Source organism: Penicillium robsamsonii (assembly GCF_028829455.1).
Source record: "Penicillium robsamsonii strain IBT 29466 chromosome Unknown utg000003l_segment0_segment0, whole genome shotgun sequence".
NCBI lineage: Eukaryota > Fungi > Ascomycota > Eurotiomycetes > Eurotiales > Aspergillaceae > Penicillium > Penicillium robsamsonii.
Window position 1 is genome coordinate 1,738,835 of NW_026643221.1, and position 22,861 is coordinate 1,761,695.

Below are 22,861 nucleotides of genomic sequence, written 5' to 3' on the forward strand. Positions count from 1 at the left end.
TCTATGTCAGTCATTACACAGCACGGTCGGTAAGCTAACCTCCCGGGGCCATTTGGTCAGCTCGATGTACGCCCAAGGCAGTTTCTTCCCGTGGTCGTTTCGCCGTCAATATGAGCCTTCCTGGTGGTGTCAATAGGAGGCCTTGGCGATCGTATGTCAAGCTGTCTAGTTATAGATTAAAAGCCATCCTGTTTACTAAGCCTCCATCTCTTTGACAATATATGATTGGCGTGGTAGGTAGGATTGAAATTTAGCAGAGATATTGATAATGGGGAAAATTAATCGAGAAATTATTATCTTAATTTAATTGATTTCATACAGCTTTCTAGCGGTAATAACTGGGCGAGGCACATATGCCCTAAATAGTAGGATTACATTCGAAGACATTAATGATAGTTTTACTATAACGTAACGACCAGACGTCCGGTGAATAAATCTGCAGCTGCTTTATCAGGTATGCCCTCAGCCTTCTCTAGTGGCAGGATGGTAAGATGGCTGATGACCCTATTATCAGAAACAGATTTAATCATTGCTTTAACTTCATTAACGGGGCAATGCAGCGATCCTTTAACGATAATCTCTCGGAACACGAGATAAAACGCATCGAAATATAAGCCAGATTCTGGTAACCCGAGGATAACACAGACTCCTCTAGGCTAAAGGCGGTATAATGCCTAGTCACTTGCTAGTATATCATTAATATAGACCACAGCACCGTTTAACCTAATGCCGTCCGTAAACTCAGAGATTTTTTTAGATAGCATCGTAACCGTTAAAGTTAATGACCTGATCTAGTTAAGCAGGAATCTCGAATATAAGCTTTAGACTAATATCACGACTATCGATAGCTACGACCCGTAAGCCTAGAGATTTAGTAAATTACACGGCTAGAACACTAAGTCCGCTAATTCTAATAATGGTAATCGACTGCCCCTTCTTTAGCCCAGTTTCCTTAACTACATTCTATACAGTGGCCTGCTAGATCTCTTTTAGTTTACGTCTCCTCACGGCCCTGTCGTAGAAGGGATATATATACACTAGCGCATATTAATGGTGCGGCTTACAAGGCCAGGTTATCCGGTAAGTGGACGAGCGCATAATACGAAGTAATCATGTACTCAGTAAAGCCGCCGCTAGCTCTCAGAATACCGCTTATGGTCTTATTTTCGTAATACCGGGTATCTAAGGAGCTATACGTCTTCATTCGCTATCGGCATCCGTTATATTCATTACATGGATTTCCAAAGTTAAGCACACTAACGCGGTCGTTCACCTAATACCCGGTACTTCAGAGCTAAGCTTAACGATAGTGCCTATAGGCTCATAAGAGCCGGTGAATGGCAGCTGAGTTCCATATGCGCCTTAGTAGACTTAGTAATCGGTATGGTATAACCTAGCTGCGGCCACGCGGATAAGGAGCTCTCCTGGCCCAGAAATCGGGACAGGGACATCACTCCGAAGTCAGTAGTTCTCGTTATACTTGCTGATGATCAGCTGGAGTTCCGATTGGTGGACTTTGCTACACGACTCGAGTGTACTAGGGGCGACAACATACCGCCACGAGCCTCAACGCCTTCATGGTCGTTGGTATTTGTTCCTGGGTCATAGTTTCTGCGTGATTCTGATACCTGAGCGAGTTGATGAGTGGAGGAAATTAACAGCCTACAAGAACCTTCCTGATGTGCATCATTCCGAAGGTCCATATCGGTTGAGTGGATACCATACCCCAGTCCCACGTTGGAGTCAAAAAAGGATGAATTCTCAGTTGGAGAAACAATTCAAAATGGGACTCAGGTTTCTCCAAGATTATTCGGAAAGTTTTTCGGGAGAATAAAACGGAAGACGCAGTAAGAAAAGATTTTACCCAACGCAATGATAACTATAAAATGCGATGTGAAATTATTTACTAGGATACAATTGTGCTTGACCGACGGTTCTCTTGATACCTCGACCTCACGAACACCTCCTTTTAATGGGTATACTCCCATGGTGACGTTCTTCAATGAAGACGAAACTGTCAAGTTCACGGGACCAATCGGGTATTTCTCCCACACTTCGAATGACGCCCGACTACTTGACACAAAAAGAAGCTAACCTGACACTAAACTAATTGGTACCGTCTAAAAGTACACCAACCAAGGAATATATCATGCTAACCTGAGAGATGGGCTTCTCAATGGCGTCCCCAAATTAAGGTCTCCGAATTGACAAACAACTCATGTGCCCGTGTGCAGCATTTCCTTCTCCAATGCTCTAAATAAGACATCTAATAACACCAAGTATAAAAGGCCGTCCCACATGTATTTGTATCCTAGTTCACGGTCAGATCGGATCAACACCATCTAAAATACAGGAACTTCTATAATGGTGCCCCAAACCCTTTTTCTCCGTTCAATTTGCGCTCTCTTAGTGGGTGCCTTTGCCAGTGCACACACTCCGCCAACGAACATTTTACCACGATCGTCTCTTCCCGAAACTACCCCACACATCGACCCTTCCCATATTGGGACGTTTACTTTGTCGAGTCTCAATGACACAGATCTCGCAAACACTGCTTTTCTCATGCGTCATGAGGACGAATGGCTCCCAAACCGAACCACCCAAGTTCGCCACGGATCCAAGCGACGCCAATTGGCCGCGGAGAACCAATCAAACTAAAAGCAATAATCAATGGCAGCATTCAAGATATCGACTCCTTCATGTATACCGCTGGATTGGCTGGTGTCATGATCATCAAAGATGGTGTGGTTCGACTTGAAAGATATCAATATGGCAATCTTCCATCTTCTCGCAATGTTGTTGAATCAGTCACAAAATCATTACTATCCACAGCGATTGCGGTACCTCCCAGCAGACTCAACACGCTGTTAAACGCGTCTTAAACGCGTCCCCAACTTCTCTCCTTAAGTCCCTTCGCGATTCCCTCAGTCTTGGACAGTCCACCAGCACGTGGACGACTGTTTCCTGCGCGCCGCATTCACACTGATCATCGTCGCGGAAGCCGAAGGTCTTGGCGTAGGTGAATAACTGGTTATGGCCTGTGCGTAATTGTGTCAGTAGGTACGCTCGGTTCCTAGGCAGGCTTCCGTACAGCCTTCTGGTGTAGGTCGCCGGCAGGGTCTTATCGATACTTCGCAAATGAGCACCTTTAGCGGAGGACTTCCACTCTTGCTCCCACTGAGCTAAGATGTTGCTGCGGATGTGCGCCCGTTCCCTGGTGAGTAGAGGGCGGAAGAGATGTGTCTTGCCAGGGCCCCGTCATCTCTTGCAGATACTCCCGCGCCCCTTGCATTTGCAACCAATGAATAAATTACCCAACGATCAAGGTTCCTCTTGCCACACATGGCCTGGATAGACCATGTCCTTTGGCTGCGAAGCGATGGGCTTTCTACAACCCACTGATCAATTCGACCAATGATATTTTCTTTCGCATGCACTGTGTCCATCGGCTGACCGTACGAAGGACTAGTCTATGGGGGCTTTATCCGTGGACACTTAGCTGTTTTGGCAAACATAACACAAATCAGTCGACGGCCGGTGTCAGGAGGGTTCAGTCTTGTCCGCCAAAGGCCACCCGCAGGAAGAAAGGTTTGGCATCATCGCAAAATTATGTCCTAGATACCGCCGAGTTGAACCGGTACAGTCTTTCGTGTGTATGGGGATCTATACGCCAGAGAAGACCAGCTGGATGGATGGATGGTTCCATTTGCCCTAACAAATCGCGGAGCAATATGCAGGCTACCACAACTATATATATACCCTTGTATCTACATGTAAAGCCCATCACACTTCCTGGCCTGAAACCAATTTGGACGTTTGTCAAGTACATCAGTCTCAGCCCGAATTTAGTCATTTCGTATTGTGCGCTCAGCTTAATCGACCGAAATCTTCTCTTGAGTACCCCCTTTGCTGGCAGACAGAAACATTGCATCCAGAAAGCGATGTCGCCGGACCGCATCCTCAAAAGTAGGGACAGTCCTTCCATCCGAAAATTTCTCATAAAGACTTCCAATATTCTGGGCAGCCAGTGGGAGATCCAGATGATCCTGGAGCCTCGCAAGCTGGATGCATCCAGATTTGTAGTCCTTGACTCGGATTTTGTAGTCGGGTGCCCCGAGATTCAACATGATAGAGCCTCCGGTAAGTCGAATCTCACCTTTGTCGCCGATGATATCCCAAACTAGGCCTTCACTCTCATCAAAGGCATCTCCACCACGTATGGTATAAGTGTACTTAACACCCGAGGTGAGGGTGCCTTGTAAAGAAGCATAGTCGTCTGCAGTCTTCTTCACGTGGCTCTGAAGGACTTTGTTATCGGGGGTGGTTATATTGACGATAGGCCATGTCGTCTTTAACTGCGCAGACACTTGACTAGGCTGGCCCAGCAGATGAGCTATTGGCTCAAAGGTGTGGCCAACATAGATGCTTAGCATGACCTGGCCTGAAACACCCTCAATGTCACGGTCCTTGAAGTATCGATAACGCTCCACAAGCCGAGTGCCCGTCTCCCCAGTGCAAGCGCTACCGGAAATCTGAGTGACCAAGGGGGTGCCAATTCTGCCGCTCTTGATAATCTCCTCTAAAGTAGTCTGTACGTGCGAAACGCACCCCTGAAGACCAACGATGGTACGGACGCCCTTCCTCCTAGCTAGCTGCTGGATCTCCTCGGCCTGCTCTGTCGTAGCACACAGTGGCCATTCAACATAAACATCTTTCCCGGCTTCAATCGCGGGTTTGATGAGCTCATAGTGCGAGAAAACAGCAACAGCACAAACCACCAAATCGATGTCTTGCGAGACACACATGGTTTGTGGGTTGTCGAAAGGCTTGGCAGACTTGAGCCCGTATTGCTCGATGGCTCTTTTGCTGGACTCGGCGGACGAGTTGCAGATAGCTGTGATGGTGTATTTGTTGGACTGCTGCAGGTATGGCAAATGGGCCGTGGCAGCCCAGCCTCCATCGGCGGACAAGCCTATGATGCCGAGCCGGATGGGAGGCATGTCTTATCTTCTTCAGCGATGTTGAGTTGTGTGTAGAGAAGGAGGATACGGACGAAGGACTAGGAGCTAGCAGTAAGGGCAGGATAATAAATAATAAATTTACTTGATGCCCCAATTCTACTACGTCCTGAAGAGCTATGAGAATTTTTACTCCAAACTTAAAGCGCTTTTTAATTCTTGGCCCAAATTTACCCCATTGGATAGATTGGATAGATCCCGAATCTTCTCCATTCCTTCTCCAGTAGGATACATCGACATGAAGTTGCCGAATCCCAACAAATTCAAGTCCGATCGACCAATAGACCGTTCATGTTGCCGAGCTCGACAGAATATTGCGTGCCATCAGCTTGGTGTTCAAATTAAGCCCCGGTTGTTGGAGTTTTACTAGTGGCAAGGAACCATTTTCAATAGCCCGTCCTAAAGGTGTTTGACCGAAGTTGTCGACGCAATTTAACCTCACGTTCGTTTCTTGCAAGAGCAGTTCAGCCATCTTTGCGTCGGGGTTATCCATCGCGTACCAAATTGCGGTGCGTCCATTCTCACAGTCAAGGTACTTCAATGGCGCAATTTGTGACGGTCTCAAGGTATGTTGAGAGAAACCTCGGCTGATTCATCTCGGTTGCTTATTTTGTCAGACACTTGATCCTGTCAATTTGAAATTCAGAGATTTGCATAGCACATTTTAACCATTGCCTACACTGGTTTGCTGTGAAAGTTCCAGGGCTCCTGACCACCTTCCGTCAGTAAATACTCAATTCAACTGATTTGCGGAGCCACTATTTCGCAAACTACAAAAGCTTGCCGCCGCCCATCAGGGCTACCTCGTGTTTGAACGCGAGGTGAACGTTGGCTCGCACAACTGTTTACTTCCCTGTGCCATGGGAGAACGGGTTGTTGAGAGGGACCGCACGAGAAGACCCCGAGCGCCCTCGCCGGAACAAATGTGCCCCAAGGAACTTTCCAGCCAGCAACACGATGCTCGCCAGGTTAGTTACCCAATCGAGTTGTTCTTATGTCACGGTCTCACAAGGTATGAAAGGAGAGCCAACCCAGAAACGTCTTTCACGATAGGTAAACAGTTTACACTCGTCGTCTTCGACCTGGCGCTGAGTCAAACGTGGCATTTTGAAACGAGGTGAGCAAAGTATGCTTGAGACTATCTTTCAGAGCGGATATCATGCCTTATGAGGTTAAGTTTCTCTTTCTTTTAGTCTATAACGACGCCATCTGCCGGTAAGGTTTTTTTGATCCACTGCATTTAAGGTTAGTTTATGATAGTCTTTAAAGGGGAAGTTACGAATAAACTAACCATTTTTATTTCCTTTCGATCGTCTGGGAAGATTTTACTTTTTTAAGAATTATTTAAATCCACTCAAGAATTATTCGGCATACGCACCCACGGTTCTTACCGTAGGTAGTCCATCATCGTTCAGTCGCCCTTAAGTAGAACTTACGTATCAGCGAATGTACACCTTGGTCATCTCATGAGTTAGAGCCGGAGAACTAAGGGAGGTTTAGTAATATTTAAACCCATTCTCCGGGTCTGCAGTGAAATCAAAAGGAAGGTCAGTATAATTCATAATAGGAAAGGGATTACCATTTCAGATGTGGCTTAACTCACTTCAGCCAGAGGTTTATAGTTTCTTAATGTAATTTATTGGTTTTAGGGAGCCTTTTATCTTTCTCCCGAATTAAGTCCTCCTCTCTATGGGCCCCAGGAGCATAACCATTCTTTTCTCTCTACAGACGGCGCCTCTCCCTAACATCTACTCAGTGAGCCTGAGCCTAAGCACCCTCATAAAAGCGGCGGTAGCTCAAACAGGAAAGCCCCACCCGCCAGGGAATATCCAGTACGTATAGGTGCATGTGGACGGTACAAATGCACAGATAAGCACCCTAGGTCCTTTTGTATCCACAAATAAATAAGCTTGAATTAGAGAAGTAAACTAACATAGCTTAAATTATTTGATCCTGGAGAAATAGAGAGAAATAGATGAAAATAATTCCAAAAAAGGTTCATTTGATCTAGATACCAGAGATATCCGCATTAAGAAATCTATATTCGATGGGGGTAGACGTAGGGAATAAAATAAAGAGCAAAGTCCATCATATCATATCATTTTCCACACTGAAGAGTCACAGCTCGCTCGGACCCAGAATTCAAAGAAAAGAAGAAAAGAGAAGCACGGGGGCGAGAAATAAACCGAAAGGAAACAAAGGAAAGAAGCAAAGATAAAACTCATCTCATTGCATGAGATAGCAAATAGTTCATTTCATGTTCTTTGTTCAATTCAGTTTTTCACGCAAGTTTCAGCGGGCCGGCCGCCAATACCCCGCGCCATGCAGATAGGAGCAGATCGTTTCTCATACGAGCTATCTTCCCACACAGCACTGCTGGCCGGGAGGATAGAGCCACTGTCCGAGACACCGATGGTGCCGAGATCCTCATTCGCAGAAGCAATGTGCGGGACGACCAGCTCGACGCCCTTGCTCACGCTCGTACCGGAAAAGTACGGGTTGTGGCGCGGGGGGAGAGGCCGGGCCTCGTACATGCTGCCGAGGTAGTCGGAGGCGGTGCTGCTGAAGGATGAGGCCACGGTGGACGGGGTGTTCGTCAGGCCGGGCACGTTGCTGTAGCCGGGGGCACCTCCGGCCAGGGTGGGAAGGCTGGAGCTGCTGCGTTGGACAGCGGGGCGGGAGAGCATGGGCTCGCCGGTGCCGCGGTGGAACTGGGATAGATAGTTCCATGCGTCGGAAGATGCCAGAGAAGAGGCGCTGCGGGCTAATACGGGCTTCCACTCGGTGGGGTCGAGATCTGACTTGGCATCATGCACGTGGCTGGGTATCCGCATGGTTGGGATTGAGTTACTTGGCACCCTGGTTGGGGTCATTGGGGCCACGATCGTGCGTGGGGAGAGAGGAGGAGATGTGGGTGGTGTAGTAGTGGAAGACATTGAGGACATGGACGGTAATGATGCCGAGAGTGGTTTGCAGGAGTCTTTGCGGCGGCAACTATATAGATGAAAGGAAATGATGAGTATCCAAGTACCAAGATATTATGTAGGTTCCAAACAAAAAAAATGGAGAATTGGAAGAGGGAAAGGAGAGGATATCAATGGCTCTAAATATAGGCCGCGGGAATTGCCACATACCTTTCGCTACAATATAACAAAGTGTTGTTGGGGACAGTAATCTGGTTCTCGCACATGGCGCTGGAATTGGGTCAGCTTTATGTTCAAGAAAAGACCGGTGTATCACAGATGACGGCAACAGGCATGTGAGGGAAATGATCCCTGCAGCAAAGATAAGAGCTTTGGGTTGATCACATACCAAAAGTTCAAGAAGCTGGCCATATCAAACTCAGTATCGTCCGAAGACGTAGATGGCTTGCTCGCTCCCCTTTGTCCCGAGCCCAGTTTAGAGATGTTAACGCCGGATGTCCCTCGTCGATGTAAAGCTGGACGAGTAGACTTGGACTTGGAGATATGAGGAGTAGAAGGAGAGCGGCGGTGGAAGGGGGCTGTTTGAGTCATTTGTGGCGGTGAAGGCATTCAAATGCCTCACTATCTTATCAAAAGAAGAATATCGCCGAGACTGGAGTGTGGAGCACAAGAGCCCCTAAGGGAGCACAGACTGAGGGATTTGTGGTTGAAAAAGTGATGATTCCAACTGGAATGTGCCGGGCCGGTGTGATTGGGAATACAAATGCTTCCGTTCTTTGAGGAACACCGGAGTATGTATACTGAGAAACGTGGGGTGAAGAAATAAAAATGCTGATAAGGTGGTTAGCATCTGACACGGACGTTCTCGAATCCTGATGCAACAGGCTATCTTTAGCCTCTGAGTGGGGGGAGATAAGGGGGAAATAGGCCCTGAAGATAAGAGTGACATACCAGTCTATAGTAAAAAGGTCTATAAAATTGACTTGAGAAGGGAATACAAAAGGCAAAAGAGGGGAATTGCAACATATAAATACAAAGATGGAAAGTGCCCTGAAAAGAAAGAAAACGTGCTGTTGTGGTAGGATGAGACGATCACGTCTAGACTCTTTTGAAGCGGAGTGAAGTACCCGGTAAGTCACTTCCGGTAGGCCCCGACGCCATTATGCACGCTTAAGAGTACTTCCCGGGTACTTTCCGGCTCCCAAAGTTAGCCCGAACACGCAATCCTCCGATCTAGACCAGCTGAGTCACTAGTGACGAAGGTCTCTTCTATAATTAATCGGCCTTTTTTTTTTTTTTTTCTTTTCTTGTCTTCTACTGGATCTGATCTGAATCTAGATTACTGTATTTGTCTTGGTGCTTGTTACAATAGTGTCCTTGGACATCGCCTGAAACGCAATGTAGGTTTCCTAAGTATATCATCTGTAGTGCAGTAACGCAGGGACCATATCTCCGGAGGGGGGTCGGATCTGGCGTGATCGGTAGATTCACATTCTTGACAAGCCAGTATCGCTACAAATTAAGTACTATACATTTTGTACATTATACCGAAGAACTACATTCTACATGACGCCATAAATCGCTCTTCAACTATGGCATGAACTGGTGGGTATGAACACATCATTGCCCACTATTACTCCTTGATAGGGCTGTAGCAAAGTAGTCAAATAGTTAAGATGATACTCCGTAACAGAATAACTGCCGGCTACGGCGACAACGATAATAGATCGGCGGAACAATCGAGAATCTCTGTGGGGGTGAAGTGTCACACACACACGTCTACCTATTACGATAAAGCGTTGCAGGGACCTCGTCACAGGGGGTGAGATCATTCCAGGCCTTGCTAATCGTCGATCCTCCGTGTTTCGGGTCTATGGGGAAAACCGGGGCTTTGTTTCGAGAATGATTTTCGGAAGATAGGGTCTTCACTTGCGAACACCTTTTGTTTGTGACTTTTTTTCCTTTCCCGTTTTCCGCCGGGTACCGATTTGGTTCCTCGGATAAGTCAGGTCGGGGTATAAAATATCACAGGGCAAGCTGAGATTGATTTTTTTTATTGTGGGGCAGGTGACATCTGTCACCCTAGAATACATCATAACAAAGCTTTGACGTTGAAAAATTATGTATATGGAGAGGTGATGCTGACGTTTGGGTCTCGATTCTGGGTATCTACAAATAATCATGCCTTATCGATCTCCATTGGCTCTGATGCTCGAGTCCCTGGGGGTGTCGCAGGAACCCCGAGAGCCATTTTGTCAATTTCCTTCCCTGTCGATTCGGCCAGGCCCTCATCCCTGTCGATCTGTAGTTTTATTGTGCCTGGGCCCGTCTTGCCTGTAAATCGCTCGGGTACTCCACGGGCAGCCTCGGCCGGGCCGACAAAGCATCCAAGCATCGAGCTCCAAATATACCCTTCCGATAGCAGACGACGGATTTGGCCATATGCGTATGAATTGGCGTAAGGGAGAGCAGTCTCTGGATCGCGGTAACGCGAGGGCAATGAGGTGATGACGCAAAGCGATGACGAAATTTCTATCATGTGAGGTTAGCCTTACAGATTCCTAACCAAATCTGATACAACGTACTGGTCAAACGAGCAGGCTTCTTGGCGTTGAAGTACATGCTGTATTTGCGATTGTTGGCGGTCGCATAATCAAAGTTTTCCAAAATCGTAAGAGTGCGTCCCGTATGCTCAATCACTGGAGGGGGTTCTGGAATCTCAGGTGGTGCTGGTTCCTTCACCATCCCATTTGATAATAGTGACTCGGACTGTAAAGTGAAGGGTTGGTTTAGGCTCTGGGCTGGAGCATTTTCGGGCACCGTGGCTTGACTAGGTGCTGCAGTAGCCGGGGAGGCTTGAGGGGCCTGTGTAATTGCAGGGCTGATAGTCGTGACTAATTCAACTGGCTGGGACTTGTCCACTGGTGGTTCTTGTACAATCGTCCCAGCAGCATGTGATATAGGGGTCTCTACCGGGGTCGGTTGGGCACCAGCAACGTGTGGGGTGGCCAAGATTGCCTGGCCTGTTGATTCTGGAACATCTTGATTCATCTTGGTAAAATCTGCACCCGCTACAGCCGCTGGGGGTTGATCAATATCCATGGCATCGTCGTTCTTGGTGGGGGAAGAGTCGGGCAATCTTTGGGTAGAGCCATTGCCCGCAGAAGCTAATGAATGACGAGACGCAGGAATTTCCACAGCAAAATTCTTTCTCTCCGAAGGGTTAGACTCCGAGGATTGCCTTTCAGAGGTAGTGGTTTGATCTTGCGCAGAGGGTGATACTGGTGTATTTGCGACAACCTCCGGAGCTTTCTTTTCCACGGCACTGTCCTTGCTTTGCTCGGCAGGAGTTGCCGTGATTGTCTTCGTCTCTGAAGACTTTGTATCTGGTTGGCTCATGTTCGCCCCAGAAGACACTACGGGGGTGTCTGCATTCTCTGCAGTCGGAGCTGCAGCATTTTCGGGTGGCTTGTTTTCAGGCGTCTTTTGGTCTAAAGTGGGGGTGGGAGGAGGTAGAGCGGAATTTGCTGGACCAGTGGTCTCAACTGCATGAAAGTCTGGTGGTGGCTGCGATGTGCCTGTGGTAGAAGCAGGGGCAGATCCAACAATGCTTGCAGACCCCAAGGACTTTGACTCTGCCGCAGCCTTCTCTTTATCTTCCTTCTCTTTCTTTTTCTTCCTCGATTCTTCTTTATCTGGCTTTGGTTTGATCTCGATTTTACCCACCCGTGTGAGCCGGCCGTTCGTCCATGTAGCCACACCACTCCAGTAGGAAATCACCGGACCATCAAGACGACGGTTTTGCAGTGCTTCGATCCTCGCTCGTCTTTCGTCCGCTTTTCTTTTTTCCGACAGCTCCCAGCGGTTCAAACTTTTGCTATTAAGCCGTTCCACTCTTGCAGCCTCCGCAAGATGATCTTCCTGGGTCATCTCTTTCGGTTTCAAGTGGGCCTTCCGCTTCTCTGCCTCCTTCATTGTAGCGATGATGCGGACTCGTTTCTCTTGGCTATCCTTGAGGCGAGCATGCGTAAGCTCCTTGTTGACCATGGTCTGGCGACGCGATGATTGCCGAGTAGGCCCATCCTCCACAGTGGGAATCCATGAGATGCGCTCTGACTTTTTCTTTGGACGAGGAGCGGCGGACATGGAGGATGGGGCGGTTGGATCGATCTTGACTCGTTTGCGCAAGGTCTGGAACCGGAGGTCATTCTGGGCTCTACGCTTCTTGCGCTCGTCTTTTTGTAGTTTTTGTTCGCCCTCGTAGTCATTTTGCGCATTCGGTCCTTGGTCTTCATCCTCGTCCGACGACTCTAGTAAGTCATCCTCTGCGTCGGGGTCTGCCACATCCGCAAACTCATTGTCGTCTTCGACTTCCTCAAAGAGAAGCGCCAAGTCATCATCGGCAGCGGCTTCGAGGAGGGCAGACATGTGTAGTCCTGCGGTACTCCGTTTCGCGCGCCCTCTGACCAATGATTCCACGGGCATCTCCTCTTCCTCCGAAGATTGTAGCCCAGACGATGGGTCTTCTTCCATAATGTCGGCCATGGTGTTACTGGGGTGGCAGGTGCCTTAGAATGGACGATTAAGCATCGGACGCGAGAAGGGGACGCGTGCGCGACAAACTATGAATCGTGTGTCAACGATAAGCAAAAATCTGGAAAATTATAGCATATAGAGTGTGGATTCTGCCACGCGATTAAGAATGAGCTGTTGAAGTGATGGTAAGATACCGTTGCGGGCAAGTTGGCAAGGAGACCAGGCAGTGGCGCGAAAGAAAATCTGATGCCTCAGGCGAGCAGAAATGATCTGGCCAATGATCTTAACTAACGTGTTTACATTGACCTTGAAGCAACGACACAAGATTTCTCTGATGGTTCATTCGGTCCTACCCTAATTGCATCGTGACTGACACTACCCAACTATTATCCCCAAAATGATAATCCACCCTATTATGTACCACGATGCCACGAACCTCCCGGTTGTTCCGCCGTACCGAATGCTTCTGGAAGCTTGGCGAACACCTTGAAGATCCAGAAAGCACGGGGTTCTTCAAGCTAGCAATCGGCAGATAAAGTCTAGTCTATTTACGTCTCTAAAAACACAGCCACTATGACCAATCCAAGAGGACTCCAGGACGCCTCTGGGAACAAGGACGAGGACATAGTACCTGACCCATACCCCTTGCGCGCATGCAAAACACAGTCTTTTGCTTCAAAGATCTTGGTCAACTCTGCTTAGATGACTGGTATCATATCTCATACCGCAGGGCAATATCTTCACATTGATGGGCTTGCTTCATTATCCTGTCAAGGATTCAAGCGTTGAGGCATGACGCACTGGAATGCGGGGCTTTTTTTCGTTCCCACTCTTGTCTCTTTTTTTAGGGTCATGCCATGAGCGCTTTTCTTCCGAGAGAAAACTTCGAATGGTACTTTTCTGGAGGGCATGGGGGTATAAACGTCTTGTATATGTACTAAACGTATACCTCTTTGGATTTGTTGATATCTCATGTCCAGGCAAAATGGAGCCTCCCAGAAATCCAATGACATCGATGGGGCTATGCCATTGCCAAACGCCTGGAGGAACTGCCGATTCCCGATATTTGTTTCTGTTTAGATGAAAGTACAAACGTGCAAAGTACTTATAGATGTCTGTCTAGGGATTTATGCACCTTGGATATCCCAGAACTCGATAGAAAATGAAACCAACCATAGAGTCATATAGTAAACAGATCCAGTTACAGGCAATCAATCATATTCCATATTTAAACCCAAAATCCATCTGAATCAACAATCGAATTGTGGGTGAAGCTGAAGGAGGGCCCTCCACCAACCACAGCCATCTTCCTCGGGCATCCGGCCAGCTCCCCAACATCTCTTCTCCTTCTTTTCCTCTCCCCTTCTCATCCTCCCTTGACTTCTTCCTCACTTCTCTTTTTTTTTCTTCTTTTGATTTCTGCATTCTTAGGGTGAATTCAACTTTCGGTTAGTGTTGAAAGACACTCTCGGAGCGCAACATTAACTCACTTCCAGCCACCTCGATCGATCCCTTTGGACCCGGATCATCCTTTCCATCTTTTTATTTCTCAACTTGACGCACTCTGTGCTAGACAATCCTTGTGAACTTGCCGTGTTTTTTGGGCCTTGGACGACCATAGAAAAGGACTTGTCCTTTTTTTCCTCAACTCAACTCGATCACTTTTGGACACCCGCAGATTGTCATACACCCCGAGCAAACGGTGAGATTATCATCAAAGACCCTCGACACAGCACAGTGGCTCTTGCATTTGGAAAGAATCGCTTTCGGTACGAAATATCCTCACGATTCATCTCGTATGGAATTGCTTTGTCGGCCCCTCCCACTTTGCGACCCCCCTCCCCAAATAGCAAAACACGTGTTTTGAACACCAACTAATTTCAGTTTCTGTTTCTAGTGTATCCTTGATTCCTCGTTCTATCCTTATTTTATGTTTCCTATTCCACGCCTTTAAACGACAAAGCTCATTAAAGTTCCGACCTTACTACATTTTGGCATTCGCGCGGAGGTCATAATTTGGAAGAGATTCGGGCACTGCCTTACTGAAGGCATAAAGTGATAATCCATAATGTTGCCGGTTTCGCGACCTGACGGTCAGATGAATTTCAATTACATCCCAACCACCCAGCCCATGTCGGGTACCTCGACGGGGCGCAGCTCCCCCAGTGATCTGGCAGGGTCTGGGAACCCAAGAATGCCATTTGGACCCTCTCCAGGGTCCATTGGCAGTTCAAGGCCGGGGGCTGGCTCCCCTTCTCATGATTTGACATCACGTCTGTACTCGAAGCGGTAGGTTTTCTTCTTGCGGGACATGAACCGCGACAATTAGCTGACACCTTGACTCTTCTCGCAGAGCCCGTGAAATTCAAGCGCAAGAAGGCATTTCTCCTAGTATCTGGGGACCTCCTACTAGCGGTCATTCAACCCCGCTTCGCGAGAATATCCCCGAATCGCCGAGTCAAGATAGCTTTCCCGATTTGATTCCTACCACCAATGGCTCCATGGACAGTCCTGGCCGCCGAGCTCGCGCTGGAACAGTGCCATCTCGTTTCCCTCCAATGGGCACACTGAATGAGGTGGATCTTCAGCAGCCTTATATGCCACAGACCTCACGACCAACGCCTTCAACTAGTCCTTTTAGACCCCCCGGTGTTTCCGGGATAGATACAAGTTCTAAGGTTGCGAGTTCAACTGGTGTCCCCAACCCGGCATCGCTATCCCGCCTTCGAGCTGGCTCGATGCCACAAAGAAGCAACTTTTTGGGAGGTGGCGGCCCCTTCGGCCCATCATTGTTTTCAACCAACTGGTCGACGGGTCGCGAGAGAGCTACAACTTTAACCAGCATTCGGTCTTCGGAAGGGCCGACTTCGCCCAGCCACTCTTCTTTCTCGAGGGATGGACTCGCGGACACCGATGTGAAGACCTTGGATTACTTGGGTCTTGCTGAGACCCCTCAACAGGGAATGGCCTCTCTTGCACGTCCCTCAATGGAAGCTTTGATGCAACAGCAACAACAGCAACAGCAAGCTTCTGCGCTGCCGCCACTCTTGGCTGAGCTGGCGATGATGAAGAACAACAATCGATTCCGATCATATTCTGTCAATGCGAAGGAGAAGTACGCGGATGACGAGGATCTTGAATATGAGAGCCGTTACTCGCAACTTCCTTCGGGCACTATGACGCCAACCGCCGCTGCAACTGCCGCGCAACTTGCCGCCACACAGGCCCAGATTCACCAGCATAATCTCGCTGTCCAAGCTTTTGCCAGTCATGCCTCTGTCAGCAGACCCAGGGCGCGAACTGCTGGCATTTTGGAGGCACCTCCCCAGCGATCATCCATCCGCAACTACCTTGCCACGCCTTCCCGCCTTGACAACAGCTTCAGTGCTGCCGACCTACAGATTCCCGAGAATGGCGAATATGATGAATTGTCCGAGGCAGTTCAGCTGATGCATCTCGGCGGTAACAGCATTCCCGCCATGGTTGGCCGACAGGTCGGCGAGATGGCAGATGAGAACAACCAGGATGGGCCTACCCGAGCACTTTGGATTGGTAGCATTCCCGTGTCCACTACTGTCACGTCTCTGGAAGCCATATTTGGCATGTATGGAAAGATCGAATCGACCCGTGTTCTGACTCACAAGAACTGCGGCTTTGTCAATTTCGATCGCCTTGACAGCGCTGTGCAAGCCAAGTCGCTGCTCAATGGCAAGGAAATTTTCCCAGGCGCAGGCCCTGTTAGAATTGGTTACGCCAAGGTTCCTGGTGCATCGGCCACCGGTACTCCTGGCGCAAATGGTATCCAGTCGTCTCCCACTCCTGACCCGAACTTCAGATCAAATCTCGCTGCGGCCGATGGAGCGGATGGAGCGGACAACGCTAACACTGTCCCTCAAATTGCCGCTCTGGCTGATCTGTTGCCTGAGATGGTGCAAATCGTGCAGGAATTCGGCGCAAGTGAAGATGACTTGAAGAACATCACCGCAAGCATCCAGACTTCTATTGCGTTCCAAGCTTTCGAGGATGAAATCCCTTCGGTCCAAGAAACGAGCCAGTCGCGGATGTTCGACGCCCCTCGTCTCCGTGACATCCGCAAGCGCATTGACAATGGTGCATGCTCAATCCAAGAAATTGAAGAGACTGCCGAGGCCATGCTTCCTGAGGTTGCAGAGCTAGCCTCCGATTATCTCGGCAACACGGTGGTTCAGAAACTATTTGAATTCTGCTCTGAGTCCACCAAGGAGAAGATGCTGTCTCACATCGCACCCCATCTCTCCGAAATTGGTGTCCACAAGAATGGAACTTGGGCTGCGCAGAAGATCATTGATGTTGCGAAGACTCCTGGACAGATGCAGTTGATTGTTGATGCTCTCCGCCCTTACACTGTTCCTCTTTTCTTGGATCAGTATGGAAACTATGTCTTGCAGTGTTGCCTGCGATTTGCCAGCCCGTTTAACAGCTTTATCTTCGAGTCTATGCTCAGCCGAATGTGGGAAATCGCCCAGGGACGTTTCGGCGCCCGAGCGATGCGAGCTTGTCTCGAAAGCCACCATGCCACCAAGGATCAGCAGCGGATGCTTGCCTCTGCTATCGCTCTGCACAGTGTGCAGTTGGCCACTAATGCTAACGGAGCTCTTTTGCTCACTTGGTTCCTTGATACCTGCACATTCCCTCGCCGCCGAACAGTGTTGGCCCCGAGACTCGTGCCTCACCTTGTTCACCTCTGCACTCACAAGGTTGCGTACTTGACTGTTCTCAAGGTGATCAACCAGCGCAACGAGCCGGAAGCTCGAGATATTGTTCTAAAGGCACTGTTCTTCAGTCCTGGCGATGAAGTTTTGGAGAAGATCCTGAGCGACCAGACATCTGGTGCGACTCTGATCTTCAAGGTCTTGACCACCCCGTTCTTTGACGAATCTATGCGGACGGAAGTCGTGAAGAACGTGTCCAAGGTTCTCACAAAGCTCAAGGCTTCCCCAAGCCAAGGCTATAAACGTCTGATGGATGAAGTGGGCCTCTCCTCGCGAGGTAGCGGCGGTCGGGAGCATCACCATGGACGTGAGGCGGGCCACTCCACCCCGGAGAAATCCCAACACCGCCAGTCTCGCCACGGAAGCACAGGTTATCCTGCCCAGCCATCCATGGACAGACAATACACTGGGCAGTTTACTCCCAACACTTTTGGACAGAACCCCGACGCCCGTCCTATCTCCGCCGACCAGTCCAACCCCCCGCCCCTTGATCCATATGCGAGCAATGGGCTCGGAAACCACTTGAACAGTCTTTCCGGTGCAGGCGGATACAGCCAGGAATCCCTGGGCCAGCAACAGCTGCAATACCAAGCCTTCCTCGCCGCCCAGGCTCGTGGCGTTACCCCAGGCTATCCTGGCATGCCAGGCGCCAACTACGGCTACCCAGCTGGCTCGCCCGCTGTGGATAATCTGCGATCTCTGCAGCCGCAGCAGGCTTCTCCGCTGTCTGGACCAGGCCAGATGAGTCCCAATCCGATGCTTGCCCAGAACTACCAGCAGTTCAGCCCTGTTGTCAACCCTGCCCAGATGTATCAATATCCCCCGCAATACTACCCCCAGGCACAGCCTGTACAGGGGCAGTCGGGCGGAGGCCGACGTGGACGGGTGAGTTCATTCTCGGATCGGCCCTAAACCATGTAATGCGGCAATACTAACGTACATGCCTTTGTACCCAGCGTTGATCCCATCTTCGCGTATGATTTCTAATCGATCTTCCTGCCTTCCCATCTACATGTATAAATTTTCTTGATCATCTTTTTCTTCTTCTTTATTTTCTCCCATCTTTGAAGTTTCTCATGGAGACCAAGCGGGTTTATCTAGCTACGTGTTGTGATTTCACTGTCCTATCTCTTCGCCCTGATCGGACGCTGGATCGCCGGCAGGGGAGAATCGGACCCGAGGGAGGAACTGGATGTGCATGGGGAATCGGTGAAAAAGTCTTGTGTCTCTTCTGGGTGGAGGCTCAGTTTTGTATCTTCTTCAGCGTTTTTGAATGACCTTGTATCTTGTGATCTTACGATAGGACTTTTTCTCTTCTGTCTATTGTTTTAAGATCGAGATTTTGGCTGCCTAGTGGAGCATAGTGAATTGATTGATGCAGATGTGAAAATTATATTGTAGTGAATGCAAATAAATCGAATCTCATTGCGTTGAAAACAAAATCCGTCTAATCTTGAATTTATACGAGGCTGAGAGAACTCAAACCTCCACAACTACCCGGCGCAATCAACCGCTCAGTTTCGCCATCGCCAACAAGGGGAAAGACAGGGTTGAAGAGATGAGCAATACTAGCGAAGAGACTGCAATTCTCTTCCAGTATACGAATACATATCTCCTCGACATCCCCCTTTCAATTGCGCTCGCGCAAGAAGGAAAACCGACACCACACCAACAATCAGCCCCAGAATCAAGTTCAGGAACAGAAAAGAGTACACATAGGAGGATACTGAACCTACTTTCATGCGAACCCATAAAAGAGCCATTCCCTTCTACCGAGCCCAAAAAGCCAGCTGCTCTTGCCAAGGTCCTCGGCAGCATTCCTATCTCCGAGAGACGGTTCCACTCGGAACTGATACTGCCACTCGTGAGGGATTCTCTCGAAACCATCAGGGCCAGGTTTCCCCATGATCGTCGGTGGTGTGAGGCTCGAGCTGTACCTAGTGCATCCCACGATAGCACCGCGCCGAATCAGCATCCACGGAAGCGGCGGAGGGGAAATGATACTACGTGTTTAGAATCTATGCCGGATGACCATATTTCAACTGAAAATGAACCACCCATAATTCTATCGACCACCTCGTTAAATGACTTTGAGGCTTTATCAGATCTTGCCGTAGTCAAGAATCCATCACCAGAGCCCGCAATTGTTAGGGTTGGAAGCTGGCATGGTGAAACGAATTCTCCATGTGAATATGTGGTCCCATCTGAGTCGAGCTTTGTGCTTTGTACACTACCTCTATTCCGGACTGAGGTCAACCGTCCATCTACATCGAATAACTATCCAATCCCCGGGCTCCCCAAGCACCGGAAGTTCAATCTCATCCTTATGGACCCGCCCTGGCCAAACAAATCCGTGCGGCGCAGCAGACACTACCAAACACATCACTATTCTGAGATGGATGTGCTTAGTGAAGGCTTACGAGATATACTTCGTGTCCACTCGCACGTTCCAGAAATAAGCCAGGGGCTACGGCCATCTGAAACACACACTGGACGCCCGATGCAAAGTGAACAGTCTATAGCTGCTATATGGATCACGAATGCGGAAAAGGCCCGGCGAGCAGCATACGAGGCTTTAAGCGGTGCAGGCTTTTGCATCTGTGAGGAATGGATATGGGTCAAGACTACATGGAACGGACAACCGATTACAGCACTGGACGGCCTTTGGCGAAAACCGTATGAGATCCTTGTCATTGGCCGCAAGAGTGGGCATCATGTCAATGTCAATGCAAAGGCCAGCAGTACAACACCCCTGTCTCAAATGGATGATCTGACACGGATAAGTGAGGCCATTACCACGAGACGAGTCATCGCTGCGGTTCCGGACTTGCATTCTCGTAAGCCAAACCTGAAATCCATTTTTGAGAACGTGTTCTTCACCGAGGCTGGTCAGCTTCAGGGGTATTCTGCTCTCGAGGTGTTTGCACGCAACTTGACCGCTGGCTGGTGCGCTGTTGGTAATGAGGTTCTTCGATTCAATGCCCGTGAATGCTGGGTTAATCTTGGATAGAGAGATGCAAAATGCGCCAATCAGGGGGTTCGGGTCGGCCAGATGCCTTTCGTTGATGGCTTCCAATGCCAGCTGTTAACAGCTATTGACTCAGCGCTAATGTGTATGGAGTCATGATACTTGTTTCACGTGCATTCATGATGCATGACGCATATACATCAAGGCCCTAGTCTGGGCGCACTGCATGCTTATTCTCGAGTCTCACCCGATAACGATCAGCGCGGCATGTTCCGCGCTGACAAAAGAAATCATTTTTTTGGTGACTTTTGATCAGGTTAATAAATTGACATCGTAAGTATCAATTACTATGCCCATTCAGAAACGTTCACAGGGAAATACTTTCTCTTTTGTTAGACATATTATTCCCCCTGTGTGACCACCCCTAAACTGGCCGAATAGACAAAATTTTCGGCCCCAAAAACAGAATCTTCTACTTTAGAAGATTTCTCAGAAATGGCCAAAGATCAAGAAAATGGGACAGAAGTCGACAATTCACAGCGTCCAAAATGCTTCAACAGCACATTTCAAGAAGTTCTCTTTGTCCTAACTGCCACAATGGCCATTGGCCAGCAGTCATTCTTCCAGGGCTGTATCGTGGGAGTAACCGCATCTATTGGCAATGATTTACATATGAATGCCGCTGAAATCACCTGGATTAATGCCGGTGCTTCGTACGTACAATTTTCCATACCTATTTCTCCCCACGTTTCCCCTGGGTTTTATCCGACTTCGATCTCACCCTATCCCCGTATACATCATACAACATCTATCACACAACATACACAACTAACCATGCAACCCCAACAGCCTCACCAGTGGCGCCTTTCTACTCACCTTCGGGAAGTTAGCCGACATGTTCGGACGGAAGATTCTTTTCATAATCGGCATGGCTGGTTTCACCTTCTCGCTACTCATCGCAGGCTTCGCAACAAACGCCATCTACATGGATGTCTTCTCGGGGATCTTAGGTTTATTCGCAGCCGCCGTCGTCCCACCCGCGGTCGGCGCCCTGGGTGCTACTTATGAGAAACCCTCGAAACGCAAGAACCTTGCCTTTGCCTGCTTCAGCGCGGGAAACCCGCTTGGTTTTGTCGGCGGCATGATCATCTCCGGTGTCGCGGCCCATTTGTATAGCTGGCGCGCTTCTTTCTGGGCTCTCGCTGTTGTCTATGCTATCTTTACCGTTTTGACCGTGTGGACGGTGCCGGCGGATGGATTTGATAGGACGCCTTTGAGCGTCAATGCTTTGAAACAGTTTGATCTTCTCGGGATGGTGTTGGTTATTGTTGGGTTTGCGTTTTTTTCGAGTTCGCTTTCGTATGTTTTCCCTCTGGTGGATTCGACATGTTTTTGACATTCCCGCTGACCACTTTATAGTCTTGCTGCAGATGCACCGGATGGCTGGAAAACGGGATACGTCCTTGCTCTGTTTATTGTGGGCTTTTTCCTTCTCATGGCGTTTCTGTATTGGCAGTCCGTTGCTACGCACCCTCTGATGCCCCTTTGGGTCTGGCGAGATCGTAACTTTTCTCTGGTATGTGTGTCCGCTTTCCAAGGAAAGATAGATCGAAACTGACTGCTCAGCTCATTGGAACTTGCTGCATTGGTTTCATGGGGTTCTCTGCCGTCAGCTTTTTCCTCTCCCTCTACCTTCAAAATCTGAAACATCTGTCTGCCCTTGAGATCACCGTCCAGTTACTCCCGATGGTTGTCAGCGGGGTGCTAGTCAATGTTGTCTGCGGCCTGGTCCTGCACCGCGTAAGCAACACAATTCTAACCGGCATCGGAGCACTGGCGTATACGGCCTCGTTCCTTATCCTGAGCTTCATGAGGGAAGAAGCTTCCTACTGGGCATTTATTTTCCCAGCGCTAGTTCTTGTCGTTGTTGGTGCTGATATTCAATTCAACGTCACAAATGTACGTTCAGCTCGTCCTTCATTTCATTTCCTTGTCTTTATGCAATATGTTCCGTCTTTGGGGTATTGACTAACCTCGTCTAGATGTATGTGATGTCAACTCTCCCACCCTCCCAGCAATCCATCGCCGGTGGTATCTTCAACACCGTCAACAAGCTGTGCAGCAACCTGGGCCTTGGCATTGCTACTTCTGTGCAAAGCTCAGTCGCCCTTCGCATGACCGCCTCCACGCCTGCCATTCGGCCTTACCTTTCAGTTTATTGGTTTGCAGCTGCGGCTTCGGGTGTGTCTCTGGCTCTGGTGCCGTTCTTGACAATCGGTAAACAGGGAAATGATGTCCCGCAAGACGTCCCGCTGATTCCCGGCGAGGGGACTGGTGAGGAGGTCGGCGAGAAGACAGCTGTTACTGCCAATATCAATTCTGTGGTTTCTTCTGCGGTTGATATCACGGAGCACGAGAAGAGGTAGACTACTGAGTTGGCCTGTGCAGTTCCGAAGAGGGTCGGCATTGTGATTGAAGGGCAAAATGTGTGCGATATCTGAATACACTAGATATATCTGGGCATGTATATATATACACCACATCCCGGTATATCCTACTATTCTCCGCGGAATGCCAAAGACAGACACATATCATTAAATGTACTTAATAAGCCTTCGAGGCATAGTTGAAGAAAGACACCCTATCTATCCGAATACCAGATTC

The 22,861-nt window shown here is 48.9% G+C and overlaps 9 protein-coding genes across 9 annotated transcripts; 3 read left to right on the plus strand and 6 right to left on the minus strand.

Annotated features, from left to right (window-relative positions):
• Positions 1-401: 401 nt before the first annotated feature.
• Positions 402-764, minus strand: N7447_005382 (Polyketide synthase enoylreductase; the record flags this gene model as incomplete). The annotated part of the gene is made up of 2 exons (XM_057229644.1): positions 402-656; positions 708-764. 2 exons carry the CDS (start codon positions 762-764, stop codon positions 402-404), a joined length of 312 nt encoding a protein of 103 aa, XP_057084734.1.
• A 230-nt stretch (positions 765-994) lies between these two features.
• Positions 995-1,204, minus strand: N7447_005383 (Polyketide synthase enoylreductase; the record flags this gene model as incomplete). Its single annotated transcript, XM_057229645.1, has 2 exons — positions 995-1,037; positions 1,065-1,204. 2 exons carry the CDS (start codon positions 1,202-1,204, stop codon positions 995-997), a joined length of 183 nt encoding a protein of 60 aa, XP_057084735.1.
• Positions 1,205-1,313: 109 nt separating this feature from the next.
• Positions 1,314-1,703, minus strand: N7447_005384 (uncharacterized protein; the record flags this gene model as incomplete). The annotated part of the gene is made up of 2 exons (XM_057229646.1): positions 1,314-1,483; positions 1,556-1,703. 2 exons carry the CDS (start codon positions 1,701-1,703, stop codon positions 1,314-1,316), a joined length of 318 nt encoding a protein of 105 aa, XP_057084736.1.
• Positions 1,704-3,872: 2,169 nt separating this feature from the next.
• On the minus strand, positions 3,873-5,000 carry N7447_005385 (Gfo/Idh/MocA family protein; the record flags this gene model as incomplete). Its single annotated transcript, XM_057229647.1, has 1 exon — positions 3,873-5,000. The coding sequence occupies one exon, from the start codon at positions 4,998-5,000 to the stop codon at positions 3,873-3,875; it is 1,128 nt and encodes a 375-aa protein (XP_057084737.1).
• Positions 5,001-7,291: 2,291 nt separating this feature from the next.
• On the minus strand, positions 7,292-8,533 carry N7447_005386 (uncharacterized protein; the record flags this gene model as incomplete). The annotated part of the gene is made up of 3 exons (XM_057229648.1): positions 7,292-8,012; positions 8,153-8,212; positions 8,331-8,533. 3 exons carry the CDS (start codon positions 8,531-8,533, stop codon positions 7,292-7,294), a joined length of 984 nt encoding a protein of 327 aa, XP_057084738.1.
• A 1,588-nt stretch (positions 8,534-10,121) lies between these two features.
• Positions 10,122-12,487, minus strand: N7447_005387 (putative signal transducer; the record flags this gene model as incomplete). Its single annotated transcript, XM_057229649.1, has 2 exons — positions 10,122-10,474; positions 10,528-12,487. The coding sequence occupies 2 exons, from the start codon at positions 12,485-12,487 to the stop codon at positions 10,122-10,124; spliced, it is 2,313 nt and encodes a 770-aa protein (XP_057084739.1).
• Positions 12,488-14,546: 2,059 nt separating this feature from the next.
• N7447_005388 (putative RNA binding protein Jsn1) lies at positions 14,547-18,191 on the plus strand (the record flags this gene model as incomplete). The annotated part of the gene is made up of 3 exons (XM_057229650.1): positions 14,547-14,767; positions 14,832-18,114; positions 18,186-18,191. The coding sequence occupies 3 exons, from the start codon at positions 14,547-14,549 to the stop codon at positions 18,189-18,191; spliced, it is 3,510 nt and encodes a 1,169-aa protein (XP_057084740.1).
• Positions 18,192-18,787: 596 nt separating this feature from the next.
• On the plus strand, positions 18,788-20,239 carry N7447_005389 (MT-A70 family; the record flags this gene model as incomplete). Its single annotated transcript, XM_057229651.1, has 1 exon — positions 18,788-20,239. The coding sequence occupies one exon, from the start codon at positions 18,788-18,790 to the stop codon at positions 20,237-20,239; it is 1,452 nt and encodes a 483-aa protein (XP_057084741.1).
• Positions 20,240-20,692: 453 nt separating this feature from the next.
• On the plus strand, positions 20,693-22,623 carry N7447_005390 (Major facilitator superfamily domain general substrate transporter; the record flags this gene model as incomplete). The annotated part of the gene is made up of 5 exons (XM_057229652.1): positions 20,693-20,910; positions 21,047-21,556; positions 21,617-21,773; positions 21,824-22,156; positions 22,240-22,623. The coding sequence occupies 5 exons, from the start codon at positions 20,693-20,695 to the stop codon at positions 22,621-22,623; spliced, it is 1,602 nt and encodes a 533-aa protein (XP_057084742.1).
• Positions 22,624-22,861: the final 238 nt, after the last annotated feature.